This window comes from Eurypyga helias, unplaced genomic scaffold (assembly GCF_000690775.1).
Source record: "Eurypyga helias isolate BGI_N326 unplaced genomic scaffold, ASM69077v1 scaffold29226, whole genome shotgun sequence".
NCBI classification, from domain to species: Eukaryota; Metazoa; Chordata; class Aves; order Eurypygiformes; family Eurypygidae; genus Eurypyga; species Eurypyga helias.
Window position 1 is genome coordinate 1192 of NW_010259087.1, and position 26034 is coordinate 27225.

The window sequence follows — 26034 nt, forward strand, 5'->3', positions numbered from 1 at the left end:
TTTAGAGGGAGTTGTCTTTTAAGTTACTAATTATTTTGATTCTTTCTTTGTTAAACAACAAAACCAAACCTAATCTCCCCCCAGTCACCTAGAAGATTTCCTCCAGGCTGAGGCTGTTACCAAGTTCCAGCCCAGAGAACTCAAAAGTCATGTCAAATTGGAAAGCAGCTTTGTAAATACTTGAAAACCAAATTGAATCTTAGTTTCTGAATCCTCCTGCATTAATGCATTTACTGGAGCAAACTAAATAATTAAAAGCTACTGCAGATTCACTGGTCTTGGTGTCAATCCACCTTCCTGCCTGCTATGTACACATTTCCAGACCATGGATGATAAAAATGCTGGATAGTGGCAGAACTAGAACAAGCCCTTACAAAAATCCTGCTATAAATCCAGCTGTTCTCATACCCCACTGACTTCAGAAGCCAATTATGTAGCGCTAGATCCACCACCATGCATTTTCTTTCTACCAATGATAGATTTCAATGGTTTAGATCAATAATTAATAATAGTAATTTCATGGTGCATAAACCAACAGATTCTGAACAGGCCACACTCTATACCACAGTAAAACCAAATGCAAGCACTAACAGTGATGAGGAAGAGCACTGTAAATGAAAAACACCTTTACTAACTGTGAAGAGACATACAATTTTAGGTGAAATTAAAATTAATTCTAGACATTCTTCCTGTTCAAACTTATTCTCCTTTGTCCACTGTGAAGAGGGAGCATCCTATCCTGCAGGAACCTAACGCACACGCTGACGTTTAAGCCAGCCATTACCCACTTACCAGGACACTTACACATATACAGCAACATATAGGTGCTTTTGCTGCTGGAAAACAAGCTGTCTGGATTTCAGCTGTTATGGATTTTTATTCAACACAGAAGTGTGAGTTAAAAAGTCACAGAAGAGAAGGGAAGGCCCCATTTCATATCAAACCCTAGAATAGAGGACATGCAGCCATCCCCTGCAGTTTTAGAGGTTGCTGTGTGGTCTGTTGCTGAGCACGTCTCATCACAGTGTTCTCTGTCGCTCATGGCCAACGCAGAACCACCCTGATTTTCACACTGCTTTACCAGCTGTTGCCTGATAGCACTCCACTTGCTTTCAAATGAGAAAAACACCAGTATTTCTGAGATCCAGACATAGTAGGAGTCTGAGCTGGCATTCCGGAGCTGCAAATCCCACGTCCCATTCCACAGTAACTGTAGCTGACCTCCATCCTGCGCAACGCTTTCCCTCTCAGCAAATCTCCAAACAGGCTCAGTAACAAACTGTTTCCCCAGCACTCACCAACGAAGAACAAACCCTCAAATCTACAAACTCAAATCCAGCTCTGAAAGTCATGTCGCATCTAGAGACTGAACACAGCAACACTAATATAGCTGGGGTTTCTCTTTATATTAAGGTCAGTGCAGAGCAGTTCGAGGGGAGTGTCTGGAACATAAATTCACAATACAAACTGGGATTGATGATGATTTAAAACGGTGTTAGCACTGTTTTCTGAAAGGGAAGTGAGGAGATACAGTACAAGATCCTTGAGTCTACAGTGTCACCAAGTGACAGGGAACCAGCCAAAGAGAAGGTGACAGAGTCTCAGACAGCAGCGCCTTAACCTCGTGGCTTTGTCTTTGGTTCTTCTATTATAAAAACAAACCCCAAAGCGTGTCCATGTATCATGTAAGAGGGGCATTCCAACTTCCTTGCACCCCTGGACAGCATTTGCTGAAGCTGTCTGTAAATGAAATACCAGCTGAAGATCTAAGCCGATTAAGGCTATTTGAGGTCACTGAGCTAGATGAAAGCACATCAGCTTCCCAGCATCACTTCCTGTAAACATGCCTCAGCACGCCCTAAAGAATCCAACAATCCCACAGCCTCGATCTACTGAAAGCTGTCTACTTTTTTCCCAAATAAAAGACACCCCAGATATCAAATTAACAGACGTGTTGAAGAGTCTAGCTGAACACTGCTCTCTGAGAAACTCTTGCACTTGACACTATTCAAACAGGGATGACCCACACTACAAAACTCATAGACTATCCAAGCTCCCGGCCCCCTCCAAAAATGAATTCAAGTACCAAATACCAATGATCACTACCTCAAATTATTCCCTTCCTAGACCTTGGGAGGGCAGAGGCAAGGCTTGTGGTTTTCGTTGTATGTAAGAGTCAGTTTTAGACCTCTGCAAGACGCTAAAGGTGAAGAATAGTCAAGGTATTTTCGTTCACAGAGCACAAGGGGATTTCATGGTCCACACACGGAAAAACCCTGGAAGTGTCTGTATCAGATCGGCATGACGGCTAGAAGTCCGCAGAGTCCAGTCTCAATGACTGTAGTACAGAGAATAAAGACAGGTTGATAGAAATGATCTAGAATTCACTGAGAACAGAAAGGCAAAGCAGTTTCACAACTGGAACATCAGTTCTGTAAAATAAGTACTTGTTCTATAAAATAAAGAAATATAACAGCATAAACCCCTCTTTGGTCACCTAAGTCTGGCTGGTTGGGTACTAGTGCCCTCCAGACAGTTAAACACGATACATCACAACGTTTTCACTGCTACGTCACAAACATGCTAACAACTATTTGCTAATTCTGACAGTTGGCCAGACTGGGAGTGTTATTATTCCAACACAGAGCAAGTAGTTCCACCAGAGCTGAAAGGAGTTTTTCCAGAAATCACTCACGTTGATACAATGCCTGAATCAGACATGAAACCCTTTTCTGGGCAGGCAATCCAAAAAATTTATATTTAGCATATTCCCAAACACAAGAGTTATTCCCATTTCTCATGTTTACATACCTAAATGGAAGATAAGGTGGATTAGATCCAGACAAAAGTGTTCTGTAAGCTTCTTCTGGTGTTTTCTTCAAGTATATTACCTAAAAGGGGTGGGGGGAGAGAAAAAAAATATGTAAGCCCTGAGCCCCAAAGTCGTTAACCACATATATGTGTCCCCAGCCTACAGAACTCTTCCCAGTATATACAGTACTCCTTTATGAACACCTCCTGGGACACTAGCTCGGGAAAGAGACACCTACACAAAGTAAAAGCTTGACACAGCATCTGGGAATTCTGCTTTGTGTCATTCCCCCCCTTTAACAGCAAAAAAAAAAAAATATATTAAAAGGTCATATATTGCTGCAACTGAGAGACTTTAAGGCAGACTCAGCATCGCGCTAAGAGGGACAAACGGTGCCTGTGCCAGGAGTTTCCTGTCCAACTTTCGATCGGTCAAAGTATTTTCACAGCAGCCGACAAAGGAACCGTTTCTCCACCACAGCTCCACGAAAGATTTTCCAACACAAACATTTTTTGATTCCTAATTGTCAGTATCAAACTACTAATTACCAAAGACATCCGAGTCAACAAGCTGAACCTGTTACTATGAGACCAACACAGTTGGTGCAACACCCTGAGCCAAGGCTCGTGCTGCTCTCGCTGAACACTGCCAGCTCAGCTTAAAGAAATTAGAATCCAACCACATCTTGTTGCATTCCCATTCCTACCGGTACGGTAAAACTGGTCCTAAAATAAATATCACTTGGAATCAACTACCACCTATTCCACTGCTTTGAACTGGTCTAATTTTGGACCACAACCCTCTACGCAAACTGTTTGCTGTCAGAAGATCAGTTCCCTGGCCCAGAGCTGTATTCAAGCCTGTGCCCCTTGAGGTCCCGCCTACGGCGTGGATCAGTGTAACCAGCACGCCAAGAGGAACAAACCACCTTCCCTGGACTGTTAAACCTCAGCACTGCAGAAGTGCCACTACTGCCCTTTCGCTCAGCAGGTGCCCAAATGACATGTTTCTCAAAACTGATGTCCCTGTATTTGCCAGAACTTCCACATCCCCCCTCCTTCACCTCTCCAAGCAAAGGTTTCCTGAAACCTTCCACTGCCAAACCAGACCCCAATCTCTAAAGGAAAACCATTCCATTTATTCTGGGTTACCAGAATGATTGTTTCTAACTTAATTATTAGAGTCTTTGCAGTTGGGGTCCAACCAGCAACACCTCACACTGAAACAGATTCCAAGGTTTACTTATGGCATGGATGTATTTAATTCGGGAAGTGGAGGACCCCACTTCTCCTTATTTTTAAGCAGTAGCCATCTGTGTACAGCATGGATAGCTAACTATCAGCACCAGCCTCAAGCTTTCAACCCCTTCAGCACAGCAGTGCCATTGCTTCAACCCTCATGTAAACGATCCTTCGTCGGTGAAAGACGGCTCCTCTACATTCCTGCAGTGTCCCCCCCACCACACAGGTTTGGCATTTAAGAACTACGCATCCTGTGCGATTGATGTCGGTGAGGGATGCATTTCAGAGAAAAATACTGATTTTATTCATCTCAATTAATGTCAATAATCATGTCAATTATCTCACATCCCTGCTTATAGTCAAAAGCTCCCTAGAGGCTAGTTCAGAGGACTCCGGGGAAGAGGAGTTTCCTTCTTACAGAGCAGGGAGCAGAAATCTGAAGCAGGAGCAAAGTTGCACTGTGTGAATGTTCTCCCTGTGCTGCCATTCTTATTTCACAGGCGTTGCGGCACTTCGAAACTGTCTCTGCTCAGACACATGCGTAACATTCTGAACAAACCACTGCCGGTTGTCTGTCCGTTACGCTCACAAAAGCTCGTAACAAAGACACCAGGATGGAAATAGGAAAAAGATGTTAACAGAGGAAGGAAGAGGGGGAAGAAACACTGAACAGAGCTCCTAAGAACAGAGGGTATTGCAGATGTCAAGGAGAACGAATCCCTGGAGGAGGAAGGATAATGAAATGGAGAGGAAACACTCCAGTACATGTCTTTAGTACTGAAAAAGTAGTGATACCCATTAAGAAAACCCAGGAGACCCTTTTCTGACTCATCTTTTTCAATGAAATCCCAGTGACTGAAATTTATTCAGTCACTGCTTAATTTTTTCATCTAACACAGTGAACTTCAGAGTGTTTCATTCAGCAACATATACAAGTTAAAAAACCAAACCACAACACAAAGAGCCTGCAGTGAACAGTTGTATCAACTGAACCTGTATCTAAGACATAATGCAAGTAAAAGCCTTAAAAAAGACACTTTCCAGAGAGCAACTGTTCTCCTACAAGAGTTGTTTCACGAGGGACAAGGTTCTCCTCCCCTCCCACTGTCAGTGCTCTGGCTCACATCATGGGGCAGTGCTTCCTGTAAAGCCCTCATAAGCAAGTATGCAACACCTTCTATTTCCTCTGACATTCCCGTTTTCATGTTCCCAAGTCCATGAGTAATTGTGTGGTTCAAAGACAAAGCCCTCCACAGCCACGGCGCTGCAGGCACCTGACAGCACCAGCCACAGACACTGCCAAAATCATTCCTACCACATCCTAAAGAGTTTACCGAACAAAAAGGGAATTTGTATTCTGCCAGTCCACCTTAACACTCATCCGCAGTATTTCATATCTGGACTCATCTTGTTCCCACCCTGCCATTCCCGAATTAGGAGAATGTGGAAAAACCCCCCTCGGAGCTGCCGAGTTATCCCAAAGACCCTGTGAAGCCAACGCTGCGGTAACCGAAAAGCCCTTGTACTGGCTGACCCACCACGGGAGGGATTATGGATTTGTGCAGCAGCGCGATATGCTGAGATTACAAGAGAACAAACCCTTAAAGCTTTGGGCAGGGCTGAGAAGCCTACCTTATGTTTTTAAATTAGGGAGAGAACTCTCCTGCAAGAACAGGGCTGGACACACCGTAGTTGTTTGCTGTTGCTCCTCGTTTGCTGTGATACAAACTTCAGACCCCGTCAGCTTTTCCCCTCACTGGCATTACACAAACCTGGTGAGAGCTACTGCTACCAAAACACAGCTGTCTATGAGGAAAGAGAGTCACTGGGTCTCTTCCCAGAGTTTGTCGTGGTACAAAAGCAGGATATTTCACCAGGCTGCCAAAAGGCAGGTTCTGATTCACCCATCAAGTCTGATCTTTGAAGAACTGCAAGAGGTTCTACTCTTGCAAGACAAGTAGGTTCAACTACTTGTCTGCTACCAGGGTGGTTCTAAAGCTCCGTGTTTGCCAGGAGGAGCAGGTGCCGTACATGTGTGAACTGTCCTCGCCCTGCCTGCTGCTCTGCAAGCACAAGAGCAGTCACCACACGGACCGGTACCCCCTGTGGAACTCAGCCCCTACTCATCCACGTGGGGTCCTTGGTTTCCACCCAGAAAAGAAACAAATACCCTGTGAAGGAGGGACCCAGCCCCCAGTCCACCAAATGTTATCAGGCAGGAGAAAATGCACTCTCCTCCACCATTTCTCCAAGAATTAATCCCTTCATGACAGGGAGGGAGCTCATGTAATCACTCCAGTGTAATTCGGTTAAACCCGCCCCCTGCCCGCTCAGACAGAAACCACTAGGGACAAATTGACTCAAGCCAGGCTACTTTAGTTCTGCTATGCATGAGAGTACTTGTCATACTATTTTAAAGCTATTTTTAAAGGTTATTTTTTAACTAGCTATTGTGGAAGATGTCTGCATGTGCTGCGTAAGAGAACCTTCACAATTAACACAAGTCTCCAAACAGAGGAAGGGAAAGCACAGCAATCCTAGCTTCAAAATGCCCCCCACAGCTGGTAAGGCTGCACAAAACCTGGTGGCACCCTGTTCCTGCCACCACTGAACGTGTCTCGACCCTCAGGAGGAGCCCTGAACCCTGCTGTGAGATCAGACGGCTGCATGTCCTTCTCTTCATCTGAATTCTCTAACAGAGGTAATCTTTGCAGGACTCCAGAGCAAGGACAACAGTTTAGCAACTGGACATGGTCAGTCCACTGTAAGACCCGAAATTCCAAAAACATCTTCCTGAGATGCCATTTACAAACGGGCAACCCACTGCGAATAAAGTTAAGACTTAACTTTTGCTTAAACTTGTGACTCATTAAAGTGTTTCAACAGCTGTAGGGTGTTTCAGCAGCAGTCTAATGGAACAATCTGAGTTGCATAATCCACTGGAAACCCATTCCTAGAACCTGATCCACTGTTTTCCATGTTTCATTTTACACTTAATATTTTAACACCAGGACAAACAAAGCAAGCCTTCCCAATTAACTTGCATACATCGGCAGAGTTCAGAGCTGTAAGACTTTCTGGTCTCAAAACGCCTGTATAACCAGAGTACACCTGTTTCTGTCACAAGGTGGATATTCGAACTGTAACAGACCAAACTGCCAATTACACAGTTTTTTACTGAAGAATACAATTCGATTCCTTCATGCTGGGAACGGCCCTATCATGTAACCCAGGAGCACACACCTACCGCATCACTGAACGCAGCATTTACAGGCAAAGTACTCAAAGGCAAATACTATTCCTTGAGTGTGAAAGGATTATGCCTGGATTATAAAAGCTTAGCTTCTGCTTTTTTATTAAAAAATCAAATTATTAGGTAAATTGCCCGACCTAGTAAGTTCTGCCATGCACCTCACATAGCTCCTCACCTTCCTGTCCCTACAGCCTGGCGCTGGGAGAAGTTCCCTTCACGGAAAGTAGTGCTCTCCTTGGGCCTACCTAATACTGAGAAGAGAAGGGCCTTTTAACCCCTTAGCCACAGGACAGGTACTTAGCTGGGATAGTCGTATAACAAGGGCTGGACAAGGGGAATACAAAGATAATCTCATCCCCTTCAAAATGCCAGTGTCTTACCCCTTCCAAGGCTTCTAAGATGCATTGGAAGGTGAAGGCAGGATCAGACAAGGGCAAGCCAGCAAAGGCAATTAGATGCTGTAATCTATGTGTGCCAGATGAGTGTTCTCTAGCCAGAGGCTTAACCAGACCAGCTTTGAAACACAAAGTAAATACAGAACTGAAGATAGAATGATGCAAACAGAAAGCAGTTGCATGGAATGACTGAAGTCTCTTTACAAACTACAGTGTGGGAATCATGACTGCAAGTGCTACCACTCAGATTTTGGATCTGAAGGGACAGGAAAGCTTATAAAGATGTACTGACAGATGTGGAGGCTCCTTAAACAGAACATAAAAATGAATCCCGGCATTACTAGCTATAGCCTCGCACTGTCAAAAACATGATCAAAATTAACCATTCTAACTCATTTGTTCTGACTATTCCTTTAGCAGCATTCCATCAGGTCTACACCCAAGGGTTAGAAATCTCACCCGAAGACTTTCAAAATTTGAACCTATCCACAGCTTCATTTCCATCTTTCAACTGAATAGATCTTCTTTCTTAAGAGCATCTACTCATTTGCTCTGACTATTCCTTTAGCAGCATTGTTCCATCAGGTCTACACCCAAGGGTTAGAAATCTCACCCGAAGACTTTCAAAATTTGAACCTATCCACAGCTTCATTTCCATCTTTCAACTGAATAGATCTTCTTTCTTAAGAGCATCTACACACTGTCCTCATCCTTGTAGGAAAGCATTGTGCTTAGTTACGGGAATCTGCAACCTGAATTCTTTCAATATTATCATCTGCATTTCTGGAGCTTGGCTTTCAGCACAACATCAGGCCTGGAAGAACTAAACCAGCTTCCACACAGTATCAAGCCTGACTGTCAGGAAGAAATTCTTCACAGAGAGGGGAGTGAGGAACTGGAACAGGTTGCCCAGAGATGTTGTGGATGCCCCATCCCTGGATGGCTTCAAGGCCAGGCTGAATGTGGCTTTGAGCAACCTGGTCTAGTGCAAGGTGTCCCTGCCCATGGCAGGGGGGTTGGAACTAGATGATCTTTAAGGTCCCTTCCAACCCTAACCATTCTATGATTCTATGATTAATAGAGACTTCCAGAACTCGGCTGACCATGTGGATGCCGGCTCAGGACCAGCAGCTTGACAGTTTCAATACTTGATAGGCATAAAACATGCAACCACATGTGTGCTCCGATTCTGGAGAGCACGGCAGGAAGGCGAAACTGAAGTTTGAGCTCTGCTGCTGTGAAGAAACACAAAGGGCTGTGCAAGTGTCAGCTTGGAACCATCAACGCTTACGTGACAGCATAACAAATGAGCCTTGTGTAACTAGGACAGCTCTGTGCCATGTGTATTGTCTGTGACATCAGAAGGCTGAAGTACCTCCATTTTCCCATTATTCTGGGTAAGCTTGAAAATTAACTGACAGCAGAAATCCAGCCAGTAATCACTCTGCCTCTGGTCTAGGAACTTTAACAAAGGCTATCAGGAAAAGTTTTTTTCCCCCCCAGAACAAACCTCCCTACTGCCAGGAGCAGGAACTGATCCTAAGACAGCCAAGCTGAGAGGGAAGTTTGTGGTTTGCATTTCTGATGTTCAAGAAAATGGTATCCTATGGGAGGCCTGCACATGATCCACCAAACCCACTCTCTGTGCAAAGCAACTGGAGTTAAGTGCCACAGACACTCCTGCAGCAGGGTTTTCAAAGGCAGCTTAGAGAAGAATCATGACAATCTGCCTGCCCAGCTCCCTAAGGACCATGCCCCAAGATGCCTTTTTACACAGAGCAGATGTCTCCTAAGGAAGTTCAGAAGTATCCATGTGATAAGGAATACTTACAGCGTAGGCACCTATTAAAAATGCCGCATTTGCTCGTTTCTGCTGGTCAAAACCGGTATAGTACACTATCTTCTTTCTTGATAGACTGAAATACTGTTAAAAAACATAAGACACCATATTTACTGAAAGAATCATACACTTGAAAAATACTTTAAAAAGTCACTTTTCTACAACTGAAAAATAAGTCAGAAAAAATTCTTACAGAGATCTTAAAATTAAAGGAGAAAAAGTTACTAATGCCATGAACAATCTTCTTACCCTACAGTTAAGAGGGCAGGGAAACAGCCACTGTTTCAGGGCCAATCTTAGTTTGCTGTGCAAACATATCCTACAAAATGCAGTTGAACCAAAATGTTCAATATACAATACTGGATTTTTTCCCCAAGCTAAACTATTGTTCAAATATTTATGAACATTGATTAAAACCATTGCCATTTTCAGACTAAAACACCCTCCTGTATGTTAAATCTCTTTAGCACATAATCCTGTGGAGACAAGGGAAAACCTGAAGCAATCGATCTTACAGGAATTTTGTAAGTTAAACACCACCCTTCCATCCATCCATAGCACCTAAAGACGGGCAACAGACATCTTCAACAGCAAGAATTTACATAGATCAAAAGAGACTGCACAGCTGAAAGCCTGGAAAAAGGCTACGCAGAGACAAAAGCAGTAACACTTGGAATTACTCTTTCTTTAGGGAGAAAAGAAGCCTCTGTCAGAACCTCTGGGCAAAACTCCCATTGAAAACAAGTCCAGCAAGCACCAGAAAAGAACAATGAGAATCTGCAGCAGAACCACTTAAAGCCAGAGATAAAACTGTCACTTAAAAACAGCAGGTCGGGCAGATCATTGCATTACTGGTGTTTTAGCTTCAGGGACTGCGGTGCTGTCACTGTGTTCTGCAGCACAGGGAAAACTCACCTTCTCCTTACAGGTTCTTAGAGTAACACTACGGTTTGTCAGCAACACACACACACAGGATGCTGCTTCGATATTTGAAGACCATTTCTGTTTTAAGAAGTAGGCATATTTTACAACCTGCCGTTAGAGCAGTGCTGCTGTTACCCGACTTCAGGTTTTTCGCTCAAGTTGGACAATATGAATTTCCTTTCTTTTCCTACTCTGGGCACTGATGACACCTTGGGGTGGGAGATCAGGTACTGCTGCAGTTGTCTTCTATTAATTTAACTAGTGCCAACTCTGTTTCACTCCTAGAAAACTGTGATGTGAACGTCAACTCTCATCTAAAACCCTGTTGTAAGCTGTAGGACAGCTTTAACCACAGAATCAGGTTTTGCAAAAAAAAAAAAACCAACTAGCTGATGCAGTCGGGAGGAAATGGGTGCATATGTCCGGGAGCCGCTTACTCCCACCCCCAGAAACAGCCCGTTGACCAGCAGCTCTAGCTGTACATTCCGGTGTGGTCTCACGACCCACAGCTCCTGTAGGAAGGGCAAGAGTTACTGGGCTGAGTGCAGCTAACCAGGCCTACGATTCCCGAGACACCGGGATGCTGCTGACTAGAGGAGGTGGTACCTTGAGACCAACCGCTGCATCTCCCTCAGTGTATGTGCAAACACACAAAGCACAGGTACTTATTTAATTAGTGAAGCTTTCAATTATTATTAAAACTTGACAAAATTAATCTTGGTATTTTAAGATCCCTCCTTCCTTCCCCCTCCTCAATTTTTTAATTTTAGTGTTCGCTAACTGCAATTCCACCCATGATGTGTAGGTGGGACAAGATCACAGTGGTTACGCAACAGTGACAGAACCTCAATTATAACTTGTTGATTGCTACTTATTTTAAAGCAAAGTTCTTTGCAACAGTTCACCTGAAATACTAATTTAAACTGCAAAAGCCCATCCTGCTAGCCAGACACGAGTCCTATGTAACAAGAGCATATTTCTTGTTTAATTTTACAGAATGGAATTTTTAGTCCTATGGGGACGTCAGGTTGCTCCAATTTTGAGATGCTCTTGTACCTGAAGTAGCCAAAAAGCGACAGTTCACCTTAAAATTCCCAGAATATTTAAATGAAAGCAGTATCATTGTCATTGCTTCATTTTCCAAAAGAAAAGCTTTAATCCTTGTGAGCCACATTCCTATACACAGTACTTCAGTGTTTTGTGAACCCCGAGGAAGGCTTTAACGGCAAACTGAAAACTGAAGTTAACAAACGGCTCATAGCACAGCAACCAGGGGAAACCTGCACCCTCTGAAGGATTTCACCCTTGAGAGGCCTATGAGAAACCAGTTTTATTTGCACACGAGTTACAGAAGCCCAGGTTTACAGCAGCGTGTGCTGAATTGCCAGCACGATGACCCTTCACCTGAACACACAAATTCCCAGCTCGGTACGCTTGCAGTGCCAGTGCTGAGCTGTATCACCTCTGTTTGAAAATACTGATTCCCTGACCTTGTTTAACAAGCTCCGGCTCTTCCTTCAGCTGGGTTCAAAGACAAGTGCTAAAGACAGGTCTTTAAGATGACTGTACAGCTCCAGAGCTCCACCTCGATGGATGAGGCTCTAGCTCCCCTAGATGCTACAAGACTCGGCAGAACTAACAGCTTTTCCACACGAAATGTTTCAGTACAGAAGGGCCATAGTCACACAGAACAGTCACAGGCAGTTTTTTTCCTAAACCAACACTAAGGTGTGCACTAGGAAGCACTAAAGACATTAACCAGTAAGAAAACGTCAACAGTTTCACAGACCGTTGAGGACAAAATGAAACATTCTAACAGAGCGGTCAGTATCCATCCAGGTATATCCCAGAGGAACATGCTCAATCTCTTTGGTTTAGGTGGCAAAACTGATGGATGGGGTGTCTGAGAGGGTTCCAGGACACGTTATTTTCACTGTACAGTTGCCTTTTTTTTTCTAGTAATAGATCAGTTCTTGTTTCTTAAACACCTCCAGAGAGATGTACTTGCACAGCAACTGACAGGCTTGGAAGGTGCCATTTGGACAATTCCTCAATCGAAACCTGTTTAGAACCACCAGATTATTTGACAGTTTTTATTTAACAGATACGGTCTAAGATACTTTCATTGCTCAAGTAAGAAACAACTGCAGTGCATTTAATATGCCTGGATCAACACAAATACTATTTTTTTTTTTACACACACACAAGTATCGATAGCAACGTGTACGTGCAAACAGCAGAGAGCACACGGCTGGCAAACCGTTCCGAGAAAGTGATGTATTACAGCACGCACACACAACCCGCCTCCAGACCTAAGCTGTCCTAACGGAGATGCTTGCAATTACTGCAGTTTCACAGGCATGCCCAGCAGCTCATTTAGATTAACCCAAACCAAACCCCTCTGTGACTGTGCAGCGATACAGTTAGCATACAAGAAACATCGATGCCATAGTTCACCATCCTGCCAGACCCTTCCCTCTCCTGCCTCCGGCCTTCGTGCTCGTATCGTTTACCTCAGCAGCGTTCCCTCCCCAGCCAGCTCTGCTGATGAATTCAGCGACACCGTGCGAGGCCATGCACGTGGAACACAGCAGGGCTTTAAGCAGTTTTATAAAAACAGACTTACTTAAACAGAAGAAAGAAATCTTTCTTTTGTAAATGAGTCCCAGCTGCTTAGTCAAACACCTCTTCCCCAAGCAACTGAAGAACACGTGGGAAGATAGGACAGCCAAGCAGTTTTCCTCGCTCTTGGCTTGGCTAGTCAGAATCATCCCCATAACAATCAGCAAATCAGCCATTACAAACAGAAGGTCGGAAAGGATCCCCTGCAAAGCATAACCAGGACTTTGCCTCCAACTTCCTCAGCAAACGAGTAGCTGAACCAGTTCTTCAGCACAGAACTATTTACTGGTTTTAAAATCAGTCAGCACGAAGCCATGACAGTTTAACACACCGGTCTGCCATCAGCACGTGGTACGCTGGTACCTTCTCCTTCCCCACCGCCTCCCCCAAAACAGAGAGGAAAGCGGAAAACTGCCTCCAGGACGAATTCCCTTCCCAAAGCAGAAACAGAGCTGAAAGACTTGGAGGGAAGTTTTGCGGGGTTTGTTTTAATGAGACCCTGTGCTCTCACGTCTCCTGTTCCTCTGCACAGATGCTTTAAACATAATAAAAGTCTGTCTTAAATCCCTTCCAAGACACCATATCCACCCAAACTACCATGCTTTGTGATTTTTTTTTTTTTGTGCCACACCTCTTTAAAAGACTTTTTTGTAGGAGAAGTACACGAGGTGCATACCCAGCCAGGAACACACCAAACCATGGCAGGAACCCTCTGGGCTTAAGCTCTGTGATGCCTCAAGGGCCCAAAAGCATTCCAGCATGGCAACAGCAGCCATCCCACAGCAGAGGCTGGATTTCCAGAGGGGGATCATCTTCAGTGCCTTTTGTTTCCTACAATCAACCAACTCCTGGGGTTGGTCACAGGTCATGGTCACCCTTAACGCAAGGGCACACAGGAGCAGGCTGCCCACCAGGACCCTGTCTCCGTGTCGTCAATCCAATCCACACTTCCCACCTCCAGAACAGCAATGATGGGCTGGCTCCATGTCACCAGTGTCACATCAGGACTGCCCTGCTTTGCTGCTGCAGCTGCTCACTGCATCAATGCCCTGTGGGCAGGCAAGTCACGGGTCATGAATCTTCCACACCAGTTCAGGCTGCGGGAACCCTCTCGGGGCACTTGTGAAGGACAGAGGTGTGGGGCAGCAGGCCAGAAACTGGGAACCCATAACTCTCGACAGTGAAGCTAAGCAGTAGCCTCCTGTAGCCAGGCTGGCAGTACAATGCACTGGGACTCAGTGCTGCAAGCTACCTCGTTTGGGCTGGGCAATGTTCTGCCTAACAGTCGATACAGCACCATGAGTTGGATTTAGTACAAGAGTAACATTGGTAACACACTGATGGTTTTAGAACAAGCACTAAGACTACCTAGCAACAACTAAGTCAAGGACTTTCCAGCTTCCCATGCTCTGCTGGTAGGGAGGGGCACAGCTGGGACAGCTCACACAGACTGGCCAAAGGGACATTCTCTACCACACGCATCATGCTCCGTATACAAAACTGGAGATGGCCAGGGGTAGGAATTGCTGCTCAGGGACAAGCTATTGGTCAGCAGGAGGTGAGCGTTTGTTGTGCATCACTTGTTTTTGTATATTCCTTTATCAGCAATATTATTTCCTTTTCCTTTGCTGCCCTATTGAACTGTTTGTATCTCAACCCATGAGGGGCTTCTCTGACCCTCTCCCCCATCAGGGGATATCCCATCAGGGGGAGAGGGGAGGCAAGCGAGTGGCTGTGTGGTGCTTAGTTGGCAGCTGGGGCCAAATCATGACAAAGAGCAAAGCGTACAGGTACTGGCCTACACCAGGGGCGGCACCAGTGAGCCAGACCAGAAACTATCCATGGGCACACTTCTGTACCACCCAGGCATTGTCCTAAGCTTGAGCTGTTCCATTTCAGGTATTGCTTTCATGTGTTGCACTATCAAGTTACCCTTCTCTCTGCTGCACTAGCAGGTTAAATTAACGAATTGGCAAGGCAGCAGCACCACACAGCACCTCCTCCCAGCTCAGACTGCACAAGACCTCCCTGCCCACCTGCACTCTTCACCTAGCACTGTGCGCGTTTCCTTCGTTTGAGAAATATAACAGTTGCATTAAAGTGACATCAGGGCTTGCTAAATCCTGCCAACGTCAGTGTTACCAATGCAGTTCCATCTGGCTCCCTTGTGTATTTTTTCCATTCTAATACACGATCTTTATATCATCACGATTACAAGCCATGTACAACGAGCAGCTCTCCTCATTCGGTGCAGATGATGGTCTTTTAACAAGACTGACGACTAGAGACATTCCTGTTTGATATTGAATCATTTAAAAAAATGTCCCGAGGTATTTATTAGTCATGTTCTTATTTTCTGGACAACACTCTTGGCACCCAGGGTCCAGTTTGAAGTCATTCTAGTTTAACTGTAACAGCGTGACTGTACACTTCAACAGCGACACAGGAGACCACCCAGATCCCAAACTGACTAGAGCTTCAATGAGAGTCCGGAAAAGACAGAGCTCCCCTCCCACATGCTCACAGGCACAGCGGTGGTTCTCTGGAGTAACTGCTTCACACAGCAAGCATTCGCCACAGTCTTTAATAGCTCAAAAAGAAGGGCACAAACACAGAATTAAAGTAACAAAAGATTCCTAGTGAAGGAGCATCATTGCTCATGTGTTTCCAGTGCCCCTGTCCCATTCAAAATAGGGAGATAGTGAATTTATAAGCTCTGTTCAGTGTTAACACACCTGGCACCCCTACCGGGTGTTTTGTTTCTGGCCACAGTCAACCCGCATCAGGCTTGTGGGTTTGTGACAAGACAGTGTTGGCACAAAACTCAGTCATGGTGACCTTCAGAACTGCCTTTACGAAGCAAGGACCAACACTCCACAGTCAAAAGAAAAAGTTACTGCTGTATCCAAAGCAGCTGGAAAACTCTGACCTCTCTAGTGAGGAGCAACTCAGGATTGCCTTGCCCCAACAATCATTATATGGAAGCAGGGAAATAAGAAAGCTTCTACAAACTGACTGACAGGGAGCGATGCTTGGACAAGACAGACAGAAAAAGGAACAATTTTTATATGTGTAAAAACACATTTCCATAACACTTCAGAAGCAACGTTTTATTAAATCCAGTAAGATTTAGAAGTTTTAATTCTTCTACTGAGTGAGATTTAGTTTAAATAGGGCTGCATGTTGTTCTCTCTCATGGGTGTGGGCTTTTTTGTTTGCTTGGGGTTTGTTTTAATATCTGTTTTGTCAATTATTCATACTAACATACCCACTTCATTAGCTGCAAACCCAAGAAACATCCAGAGTGGCTTTTGTTACTGTTGCCCTGAAACTGCAAGGTTATGAAAAAAGGTGAACTCACCCTTCAGTGCCACCTGCTAAGCATCAACGAGAGCAAATTCCTTTTCTCCATTCTTCAGAAAAGAACTGGTCATAAAGAATAACATTAAAGCTCAGCAGCAACCATCTAGGTAATGAGCAGGTGCTCGAACGCTTTCCAGCTGGATAATACACTTCAGTTGAATTTCAAGCCAACAATACAGCAGTGTTGCCTTTAACTAAAGCTTACCTTTAATTTCTTGTTCAGTTTACAGCAGTATCTGTATAACATTGCCAAATTTAAAGGGCCAAAGTCTCCGTAGAAACTGAGAGAAAAAGAACAACAACAGTGTTACTTATACAGAAGAGCTAAGCAAATGTCAACATGCAGGGTGTCAATAGTTAAGGCTGCAAATCAGTAACTTTTGGGGATCCCAAGTAGCCAGGATATACACTGCAACAGATAAACTGCTTGAGTCACTGAAGAGGGGGATAATAACAATTCATTTGAAAGCATTTGCAGCTTCAGTTGAAGACACTCCATTAGACGCACACACAGACTACAGAACTTTCTTCATCCCACCATACCCAGCCTGGTTTTGGCCAAAACTACAAAGCAAAGAACTTCAAGAGCTGATCTACTGCCCTTTATGCCATGCTGATATCCTAGATAACGATTCCACAACCGCTTAAGATGAGAATGTATCATTAGATATTACGAAGAATAAGCTGACCAGTATTGCATCCAGGTAGCAAGGTTTATTTAACAGTGTTCAGTCTTGATCTCTGTCTAAAATTTAAGCTTACTTCTTTTCATCCCATTCTCCACTGTTCCAGAGATACCTGCTCCTGCTGACCTTGTAGTGAACTTGCTTTCAGCTCGTGGGTCGGATTAGACCATCTCTAGAGACACCTTCCCAGCTTCAGCCATTCTGCTATTCCAAGTGGACACAAGGAAGCAGGAGTGCCCTATCTTCTTGCTGCTTATAACTCCATTAATATCCTCCTCCCCACATTCTCTCACGCAAGAAAGCCAAGCCCAGTGCAGTCAGAGACAACCGTATCAGCCTGATCACTGTCTGGAACGAGCAGCCAGGCTGCCTGCCACCCCAGTGCTATTTCAGCATCATCTACTTACAGCACCAAACAGGAGTGTTAGGAGTCAGTCCAACCCTTCAGTGCAAAGTATTGTGACATAAGGCTGAACTACAGCGGCTCAGTGCTGGGTCAAACACTAAGCTGCCCAACTCTTCAGGCTTTAGTCACCGGTCACGCTGAAGCAAACCAACGCAAGGGAACATTGCGGCGGCAGTAAAACAAGGTTTAACATCAGAATTCCTCAGCCTTTCTCAGGTAAGTCTGCCAGGTAAGGTCAACAGTCATTTAAAACAACCCCTCCAACATTTTGTAATAGAGATGAAACAAAATGTAGTTCTGAGAAGAACGGTTATGAGAAATAAGAGGTGAAATTTGAGCTCTAGCACTGGCGTGAATGCAGCCTCAGGGAAAGCTATACAGAAGCCTTACCAACCTCCCTGCCCTTTCTGCTGCACTAAGACCTGCCCTAAATGGGAAGCCAACCCCACCTGCCTCCGTTAGCTTTATTCTTTCACCTAATCATATAACAGAAGAGTAGAATTCAGGATTCTAAGACTATTTTGTGAAAGATACCTTTGAAAGCGCTGTGAAGAAGTGTGGAATATGAGTTATGGAACACTTTTTAAAGCAGTGTGAGCAAAGTAGCTTTGATCAGCTCAAAGATGTAATTGCATACACAGTTCGTCTAAAGCATTGTACAACTACACACATGCTTTAGGATAATACGTTTTTATTACTATTCATTTGCTAAAGTACATAGATGTGAAGTCATTATCCACTTCTACATTTCCACATGATTAAATTCAAAACGGGAGCGTAGAAAAAGCACATCAAAATTAATTTACAGATCAATTTAGCCACTGATGTTAATTACTATTTTGGTGCTGAGAAGGATAATACAAGTTTGAGTCTACCCATGAAAAAATTATCTTTTTACAAAATAAAGCTATCCAGATTCCCTCAGCTGCCAAGCCAAAGATGTCACAAGCCCAGACTCTCTCTCCATCACTTTTTTGCATTGAGCATGCCATGCTTCTCAACACGGAGGGGAGAGGTGAGTATCAGTGTTTCAGACTCTGGTACCACCACAGCTGATGTTGCAGAAACAAGGTGTTTCTCAGAACTCAAACGTGACTATGAAGGCAAGGCACTTCCGGTCATGCTGCACCAGCACTGTTACCCGGCAGCAAACACCTCAGTTCAAGTTATTTACCCAACGCCGTGTGGGCAGTGGAAGACAGTGCAAGGCTCTGTACCAAAGTCAACAACTCTGATCTGCACAGTCCTTCAGCCGATGCCCTTGGAACCAAACACAGTTTAACATGTTTAAACAGAAGGGCACCCTTATCACTTTTAATATCACTGGACATGTAGGTACTTGAATTAGAGACACTCCATCCTGACTCACAGAGAGGATTTCCTTCTGCAGGACAGAATTTTGACAGTGTTATGTAAGTGGAAGATGGGAAACGGACTGCGAGGAACAATACAGCAAGTCACCATCCAACTAAAGAATTGTAACTGGCAAGAGTTGAAAATACAAACTGTAACAGAAATCAAATCTCATTACATGAGTCACTAACGACAATCGACCCAGTATTATTTTACTTACATCTCTTTTACAGGTAGCAGACTTCCTTTGAGTGCGGATGTTTTAATCAGCATTCACATGCAGTAAGGGATCAGGATGCCTCTGAAGCTTAAGCCAGTTAAGCGAGACAGTCAGTGACAATGGAGGTGGGAGCCAGATGTAAGGAACAGAAGGCAAGTGCTATTAATCTACACTTAATTATATTTTGTTTTAACAAGTACTTAGATGATAGCTTAAATTATTCTTCCCCCTCATCCCATGGAAATTTGCTATCCTTGTGCTTCTCAAACTAAGAAGTAGCAAACCCCCCAAAATATACTAGATGAATATTTAAATACCCACACAACGTTACCTGGAAGCGGTAGCACAGGTTTCTTGTCTCTATTCTCCTTAGAGCAGACTCCTACAACCACTTCTTCCCATCAGTTCTCACAGCATAGTATCTGAGGCATCTGCTGTTCTGTATCACAGGAACGGTCACTCCCCTCAAGAGGCCAGCCCACAGAGCCCACTCTGTCACACAAGCAGTTATTGCACATCCTTCCAGGGAATTTTACAACAAAAGAAACGTGGTCCAGAAGTTTTTAGGACAGCAACTCAAGTTGCTTCTGACTGCAGTTCCATGGGGAACCATGTGAAGATGCCAGGAGTCAGCCCAAGCCTTGGGCACTTCTGAATGCTGAAGTCACTTTTGGTAAGCCATTGGATACCGCTGACCCCAGTACAGCATTCCTCCCTACCCTGAACTGCTGAATGGAGCTGGCCATGCTCAGTGAGGGAACACTATAGCCTGGCAGCCTCTGAAACGAATCAATAGCCTCCTTATTCACATCACAGTCTATTTACGACCAAGGTATGAAGTCATCTTCCAAAGATAAACTGCACTACTTATACTTTACCCCAGAAGGAGCACCCCAAGTTTATAGTTACTCAAGCCAAAAACTTTGACCACAGGAACTCAAAGAACTAGCAGAAATACAGCTTCCTAACTGCAAGATTACACTGATTTTTCAACATTTTACAGAGATCCAGCTTGCTATTAAAATTAAGCAATGAGAGAATGTGAATGAGAAGAACATTCTCCACTTGCTTTTCTCTCCCCTTTTCCTCGGCTGGCTTAGTGGAACACTCAGGGCACTGCACTGCGAGGCCCTTGCTGCACGTGCTCTGGATCCAGCCATTAAGCAGTACAAGACCCAGCTATCGCAGAAGTGATCACCTGGCTACTACAGGTAAATGCTTCAAGTCATAAGCCAAACACATCTCGCATGAAGCAGTTTCCAGATGAAAGGCAGGAGGCTCAGCCCACACACCCACTACAACTGCTGGTCAGGAAACCTTACTTTTCGGTCTTCTTTCTGCAGCTCCCGTTTCGTAGAGTGTGTTCCTCCTTCCGACTTCACCAGCACATATACAAGGGTGGGACGCAACAACACTGCCTCCCTACTCCAGCCCCGCAGATTCCAGTAACACATGAATTGCCAGGAGCTCTCTTACCTGGGCTGAGATACAACCCCCAACACTTAATACTACTTAGGGACTGCATGCTCCTGAACAGACGAAGGATGACACAGCAAATATAACCCCAGAAATGATATATCACCTCAAGGCTGGCATCTGAACGTAGGAATAATGCGGAGGCTCTGGAGTATGCAAAACACCAGGTACTCACCCCATTTCCCCTTGAATGGCCCAGATCTCAAGATCCTGATTCTTCAAAATCCAACAGGAACTCAGATCCAAATCACAGATCATTAAATAGCTGTTCAGGTATACGCCTTCTTGATAAATGCTCCTTGACATCAAGAACAAAGCATCCATGAACTTCTCCCATAAAAGGTTTCCTTATAGAAGAATCTTCAGGTCATGTTAAAAACCTACTTTCTGTGGAAAAAAGTCATCTTAACAGAGGCCACGTTTCTCGTAAGGGGCTTCCTGTATCGAGCTACACTCCCATCCAATACAAAACTGGAGCCTAGAAAACAGACCTGTTTTATCCTGGTATGCATTTACTGCAAACCAACCAACCAAGAAATCCTCAATACTTTTGGCAATTGCTTTTACCTTTTCCATATGAGAAAGTGGAGAGACGTGGCAAAGCAACGTGTGGGTATAAAATCTATGAAACGGTTGGGCTGGCGAGAACACCCCAGTGTCAAGGGAGAGCACTTTACAACATTCAGATAGAGAGCTGTCAGCAGTTTGTGTCAAAGGAAGAGCAGACCCTTCCAGTTCTTAGATCTTATTAAATTCACTGCAAACAAGAAAATAAAAACTCTCATTTTAAGATTGGAAACACAATAAAGCTGGAGTACTATTCTTAATACTAGGAAGAATTAGTTGTGCAAATGCTGGTATTGGAATATGAAGTTGTTGTGCTTCGTATTTACAGAAATTGGGAAGTTTCCTCTTTTGTTGACTTCAGGTTACCATGTTATCTTGGTCATTCGATAGTCAAGTTCAAGTATTCAAAGGCTATTGATGTGAACAAGGAGCTCTCTGTTCTGTGTGAAGCAACAGCTCTGTTGTAACGACACAAAGTTGAAGTTTTCTTTTTCCTTTCAAATGATAGAAGCCACAGAGTCATGGAGAGGTTCAGGTTTCCTACGCGAGTTACTGGATAGCCACAGACACACAGCATTTAGCCAAAGGTAAAATAAACAAGTTAACCCCTACTCTGCTCACAGGAAAGAGAAACTGCGTCTCTGCATGTACATGCGCAGTGAAAGAACCAAGTCCAAACAGCACTCATTTCACAGTGCTGTAGCTAAGCATCTGAGAGTCTTATTCTACTGCTGGAACACAAAGAAGCAGACAACATTAAAAATGCTGTGAAACAGGCAAGTAACATACCATGGCCTGAAAGATTTCACATAAAACATGGGATGTACAGAGAATAGCATACTAATCACTTGTATGGCTGCTCACAAGATGTCAGAGATCAGATCTGTAAAATCTGTTCATACAAGAGATCCGACATCAGAACAAGTCATAATGGTTTTATTCAGTCATTTATGAAAGCTGCTATTATAATGATCAGTAAATGATTCCAGTTTCTAATTATCTAAATTTTAGTTTTGACAAAACTACTCACCAACAAAAAGGACATAAGAAGTCGCTTTGATAAAACATGTGAAAACCAAGTTGACCAGTCCAGTGCAGCCCAGATCTGTTTATGAAAGGTGAAACATGAAAGACACTATTCTTAGAGAATAAAAAGCCTCTTACTAGCGCCTAACTCATTAAACGAGGTCTCGCCACGGCAAGGCTTGTCTATTTGCCAAATGACTGTCTTCATCAAGCTGGATTATTTGTCATTAACTCCATTTTCCTGAAGGAATAGCTACCTGCACCACATTACCCTGACAGACTGTACTCCCTTGCAAGCAGCAGTGCAGACTTTCTCAGGAGGGACCTCAGAGTTTCAGAGGGAGACTGACAAAGTCCTACAGGAACAGAACATCAAAAAAAGAGTTCAGAATTGGGTAAATTCATTCAGATTTCTTGTTCCCCCAGCTAAGGGATTCACATACCATTTCCCTGGCATAACAAGCTCAAGGTTAAATTGCAGCACATCAGCTAAAACAGCTCCTTGTCAGCTAGCATTTGAGAGCCTCCTAACAGCGTTTAAGCCTCTCTATTATTTTTAACAGTGTGAACGTTTAAGTAAGTGAATGAATTCATTCAGCGTTATGAATTCATTAGGGCCGTCGACAACTTCAAGTGCAAACTGAAGGCTCAAGTGCTCAAGATTACATAACCACGCTTTGTGTACAATTTCAGGACAGGTCACGTGACACACTGCAAGAGCAAGTCAGCATTTATCAGACCAAACTTCCAAAGCCGTTAGATCCAGCACTGCAGGGGCTTTGTTTAGGGAATGGGGTACACTACTGTACACTACTGCTTCCCGATGTCTCTTCAGGAGCAGGGGGGCAGGGAAGTGATGCAGCGAGATTAAGTACCATGTGATGCAATAACATGACCTCTGTAATCAGACAACCTCAAGCCTACACATTCACGTGGTTCTCAGATCAAATACTGCTTCAACGAGAGTAAACTGACAGCTCGAAGTCAGCTAAGGGAGCTCCGGTAACACTGCGTGCTGAAGAGCCATCACTGAAGTTAGATGAACAGCCCAAAGCTGTTCACTGCCTGGCACAGCGAGGAGGCCTTGTCTCCTCACTAGAGCCATGCAGCTGAAAACACTAAGTCAACAAACAGGCATATTAACAAAAAAGTTGCTGAGGATGTGGTGCTTGAGTGGGCATCTCCTATCCCTGTAACAACCTCAACTACTCATCTGATGAAAAACCAGAAGCATCCACGAAACTCTGACAGCCAAGCCAACACAGGCAGCCCATTCTGAACAAAGCCCCTGGAAACCAGTTCTGAGCCAGAGCACTTCAGAACATGCTCCCGGATCTTTAGTCTGCTATCACATAACCAGTATTCTTAACCACTACTTCAGAAAGAAGGATAAATCTCTGAGAAAGCGAGCACAAGATCTGGAGTATCGGAGTTACGCTCTGCAACCACTTACAGACATCCCCTGTGCAGCCCGTAACGTATCGGGCTGATGCCAAGCTCAGTGCTGAACACGGGGAACGGGGTGCTATGATAAAATTGGTATTTCCCCAAGAACCAAGAGATTTGCCTTCTATTAATTTTGCTTCTAGCCTTCCACTTCCAGAAAGACATTTAAAAAATACATGAAACGGTAACCCTACTGCCACCTGCTTTTCCTTCCCTGAGACAATACAAATGTCCCTGGAGATAAGAGGGGAAAAAAGAAAAACCAAAACCAACATCAGGCATGTTTTACTACTAATAGTGCATACACTGATAGCGATGGGTGCTGCAATACAAATATCAGGGGAAATCTAGTACTGTTAGGTGAAGAGTTCTGTTATCACACAGAAATCATTTGCACCACCTGGTCACCATCACTTCATTTCTACCTCCTGCTTTGTTTTAGTACTCCGTCTGAGAGCACAAGAGGGAGAGCACTGTAACGGTATCAAAAAGAGGATGATACCTTTAAAAAAGGCCAGACAGATTAGAAACTATCCATTGAGAAAATACACCACAAGTTAGATGTCCAAAATCTTTAGAAGTGCCCTAGAAGGCAAAGGGAACTGCTTCCTTCCAGGAGCCTGCCCGTTGTGCTGCTATCGAGGCACACCCTGGTACATGGTTCACAGGTAGTTGGTTAAGTCGTACACTTCCTGAATTCACTACGTACATATTGTAAATACTGCTTTTTTCCCCCCTCGAATCTCTCAGTACTGTTTTTTTAATATGACGCTAGTACTGTTTTTTTAATATGACGCTGTCCCCACCCAAAACACCCCAGTTACAGCACTTGGTTAGCAGTCGTCTGCAACTGATGAAGTACCCAACTGCTCCCCCGTCCCACCACCCCCAAGATGAAATCCCACACATGATTCCTTTACCCTTCCTCGAAGCTTATTAAGAGTTAGAAACCAAACACCTCAGGTCAAGCATAACACAGCCATCCTCCAAGCTGTTCTTTCATGAAAGAAAGTAGAACATACGCATGTAACACAAATGGCTCAGAACCCTCTCCAGCTGAATCCGACTTTTACTATCCAGTCAACCTTGCCTTAGGGTACTCCTGAGGCCCCTTCCAACTCAAAGGAGTTAAGATCATTACCAAACCTACTCCCAACCCAAGCAGTTAATTACAGGAGTCAGCTTTGGGAACGGAGCACTGGGGAATCCAGCAGCAGACACGCAGCCAAAGATAACGAAGGCTTAAAAATATGTCAAAAAGAAACCCTAGAACTGCAAGACGTGCACAGGAAGTAAGCTGAACACCAACGCTGGCTCGCACCGCCACAGGAGCACTACTCAAGTCACCAGGGAGGGAAGGCAGAATGGCTGATGCTCACGTGTTCTTCGACTGGTATGGAAACAGTTGTATTTTAAGACAGACTGTGGGTTTTGTTACACTCGTGTTGCAGCAAACACCCCACTCCCTCCCTACAACACCCACCCCACACAGCCCCCCCCGGGCTAGGGAGACCTAACACCCAGGACCAGGGAGATCAGCACACATGAAACAGTCTGTCTGGGAACACAGTGCAGAGCAACTACTTTAACCACAGCAGAGTGACCGTTTAGGGTATTCTATGTCATTTAATACAATTCACAACTACAATCAATTTTACTGTTGCCCTTCTGCGTGCTGTGTCTTCCAAACACAGAAAATACTTTTTCTTCTGTTGCAAAGCTACAAAATCCACCAGGAAGCACGATCTCAAAGCCTTCTGCACACTGACAAGGAAAGTTGCAGATATTCTTCAAAAGCACATTTCAGCTTTGCATCCTTACAGTTCTGTATAAAAGGCGATCACTTCATACAGGACAATACGTATACACAAACTACCATTCCATCCGACCATACCAAACAGCAGCCTTCTATTTAAAACACCATTTAATAGGGTGTAATTAGTCTTAAGAGATCTTCTCCACCTTATAGACAAATCTTACAAAGCCCAGACATCCTTCCCCCAGCTCAACCACAATTTCAGCCATGTAACTGCTCGTGTTGCTGTTTTAAAGAAACAGAGGAACAGCTATCTTGTGTTACCAGCTTCACCTCATGTATATTCCAGCTGACTTGGTTCTCGTGCTTTGGGCAGGGAGCTAAACGGGGCAAAAACATTCTATGTAGTACCGAGGCGTGTTGGGAAGGATCCCGGGCCATCACTTGGAATATACGAGCCACGAGGGACCACGACACTTACTTCTCGTACACCAGCTCCTCGTCGGTGCAGAAGTAATGGGTGTTGGCAGTGCTCTTCGGCTTGTTCCGTAAAGTAGCGAAGTACAGCCGGTCTGCAAGGCAGAGGGCAGTGGCGTAGGACGGGCAGAGCTGCGCCGCGCCGGTCACCCCGCGGTCCCCTCACCCCCC

General features: G+C 44.4%; 1 protein-coding gene across 1 annotated transcript; it reads right to left on the minus strand.

The window, feature by feature from the left end:
* Positions 1-2811: 2811 nt before the first annotated feature.
* LOC104511820 (dual specificity protein phosphatase CDC14A-like) lies at positions 2812-25958 on the minus strand (the record flags this gene model as incomplete). Its single annotated transcript, XM_010154575.1, has 4 exons — positions 2812-2891; positions 9533-9625; positions 16656-16731; positions 25868-25958. Coding segments are annotated over 4 exons (340 nt in total), but the record flags the coding sequence as incomplete, so codon positions are not given.
* Positions 25959-26034: the final 76 nt, after the last annotated feature.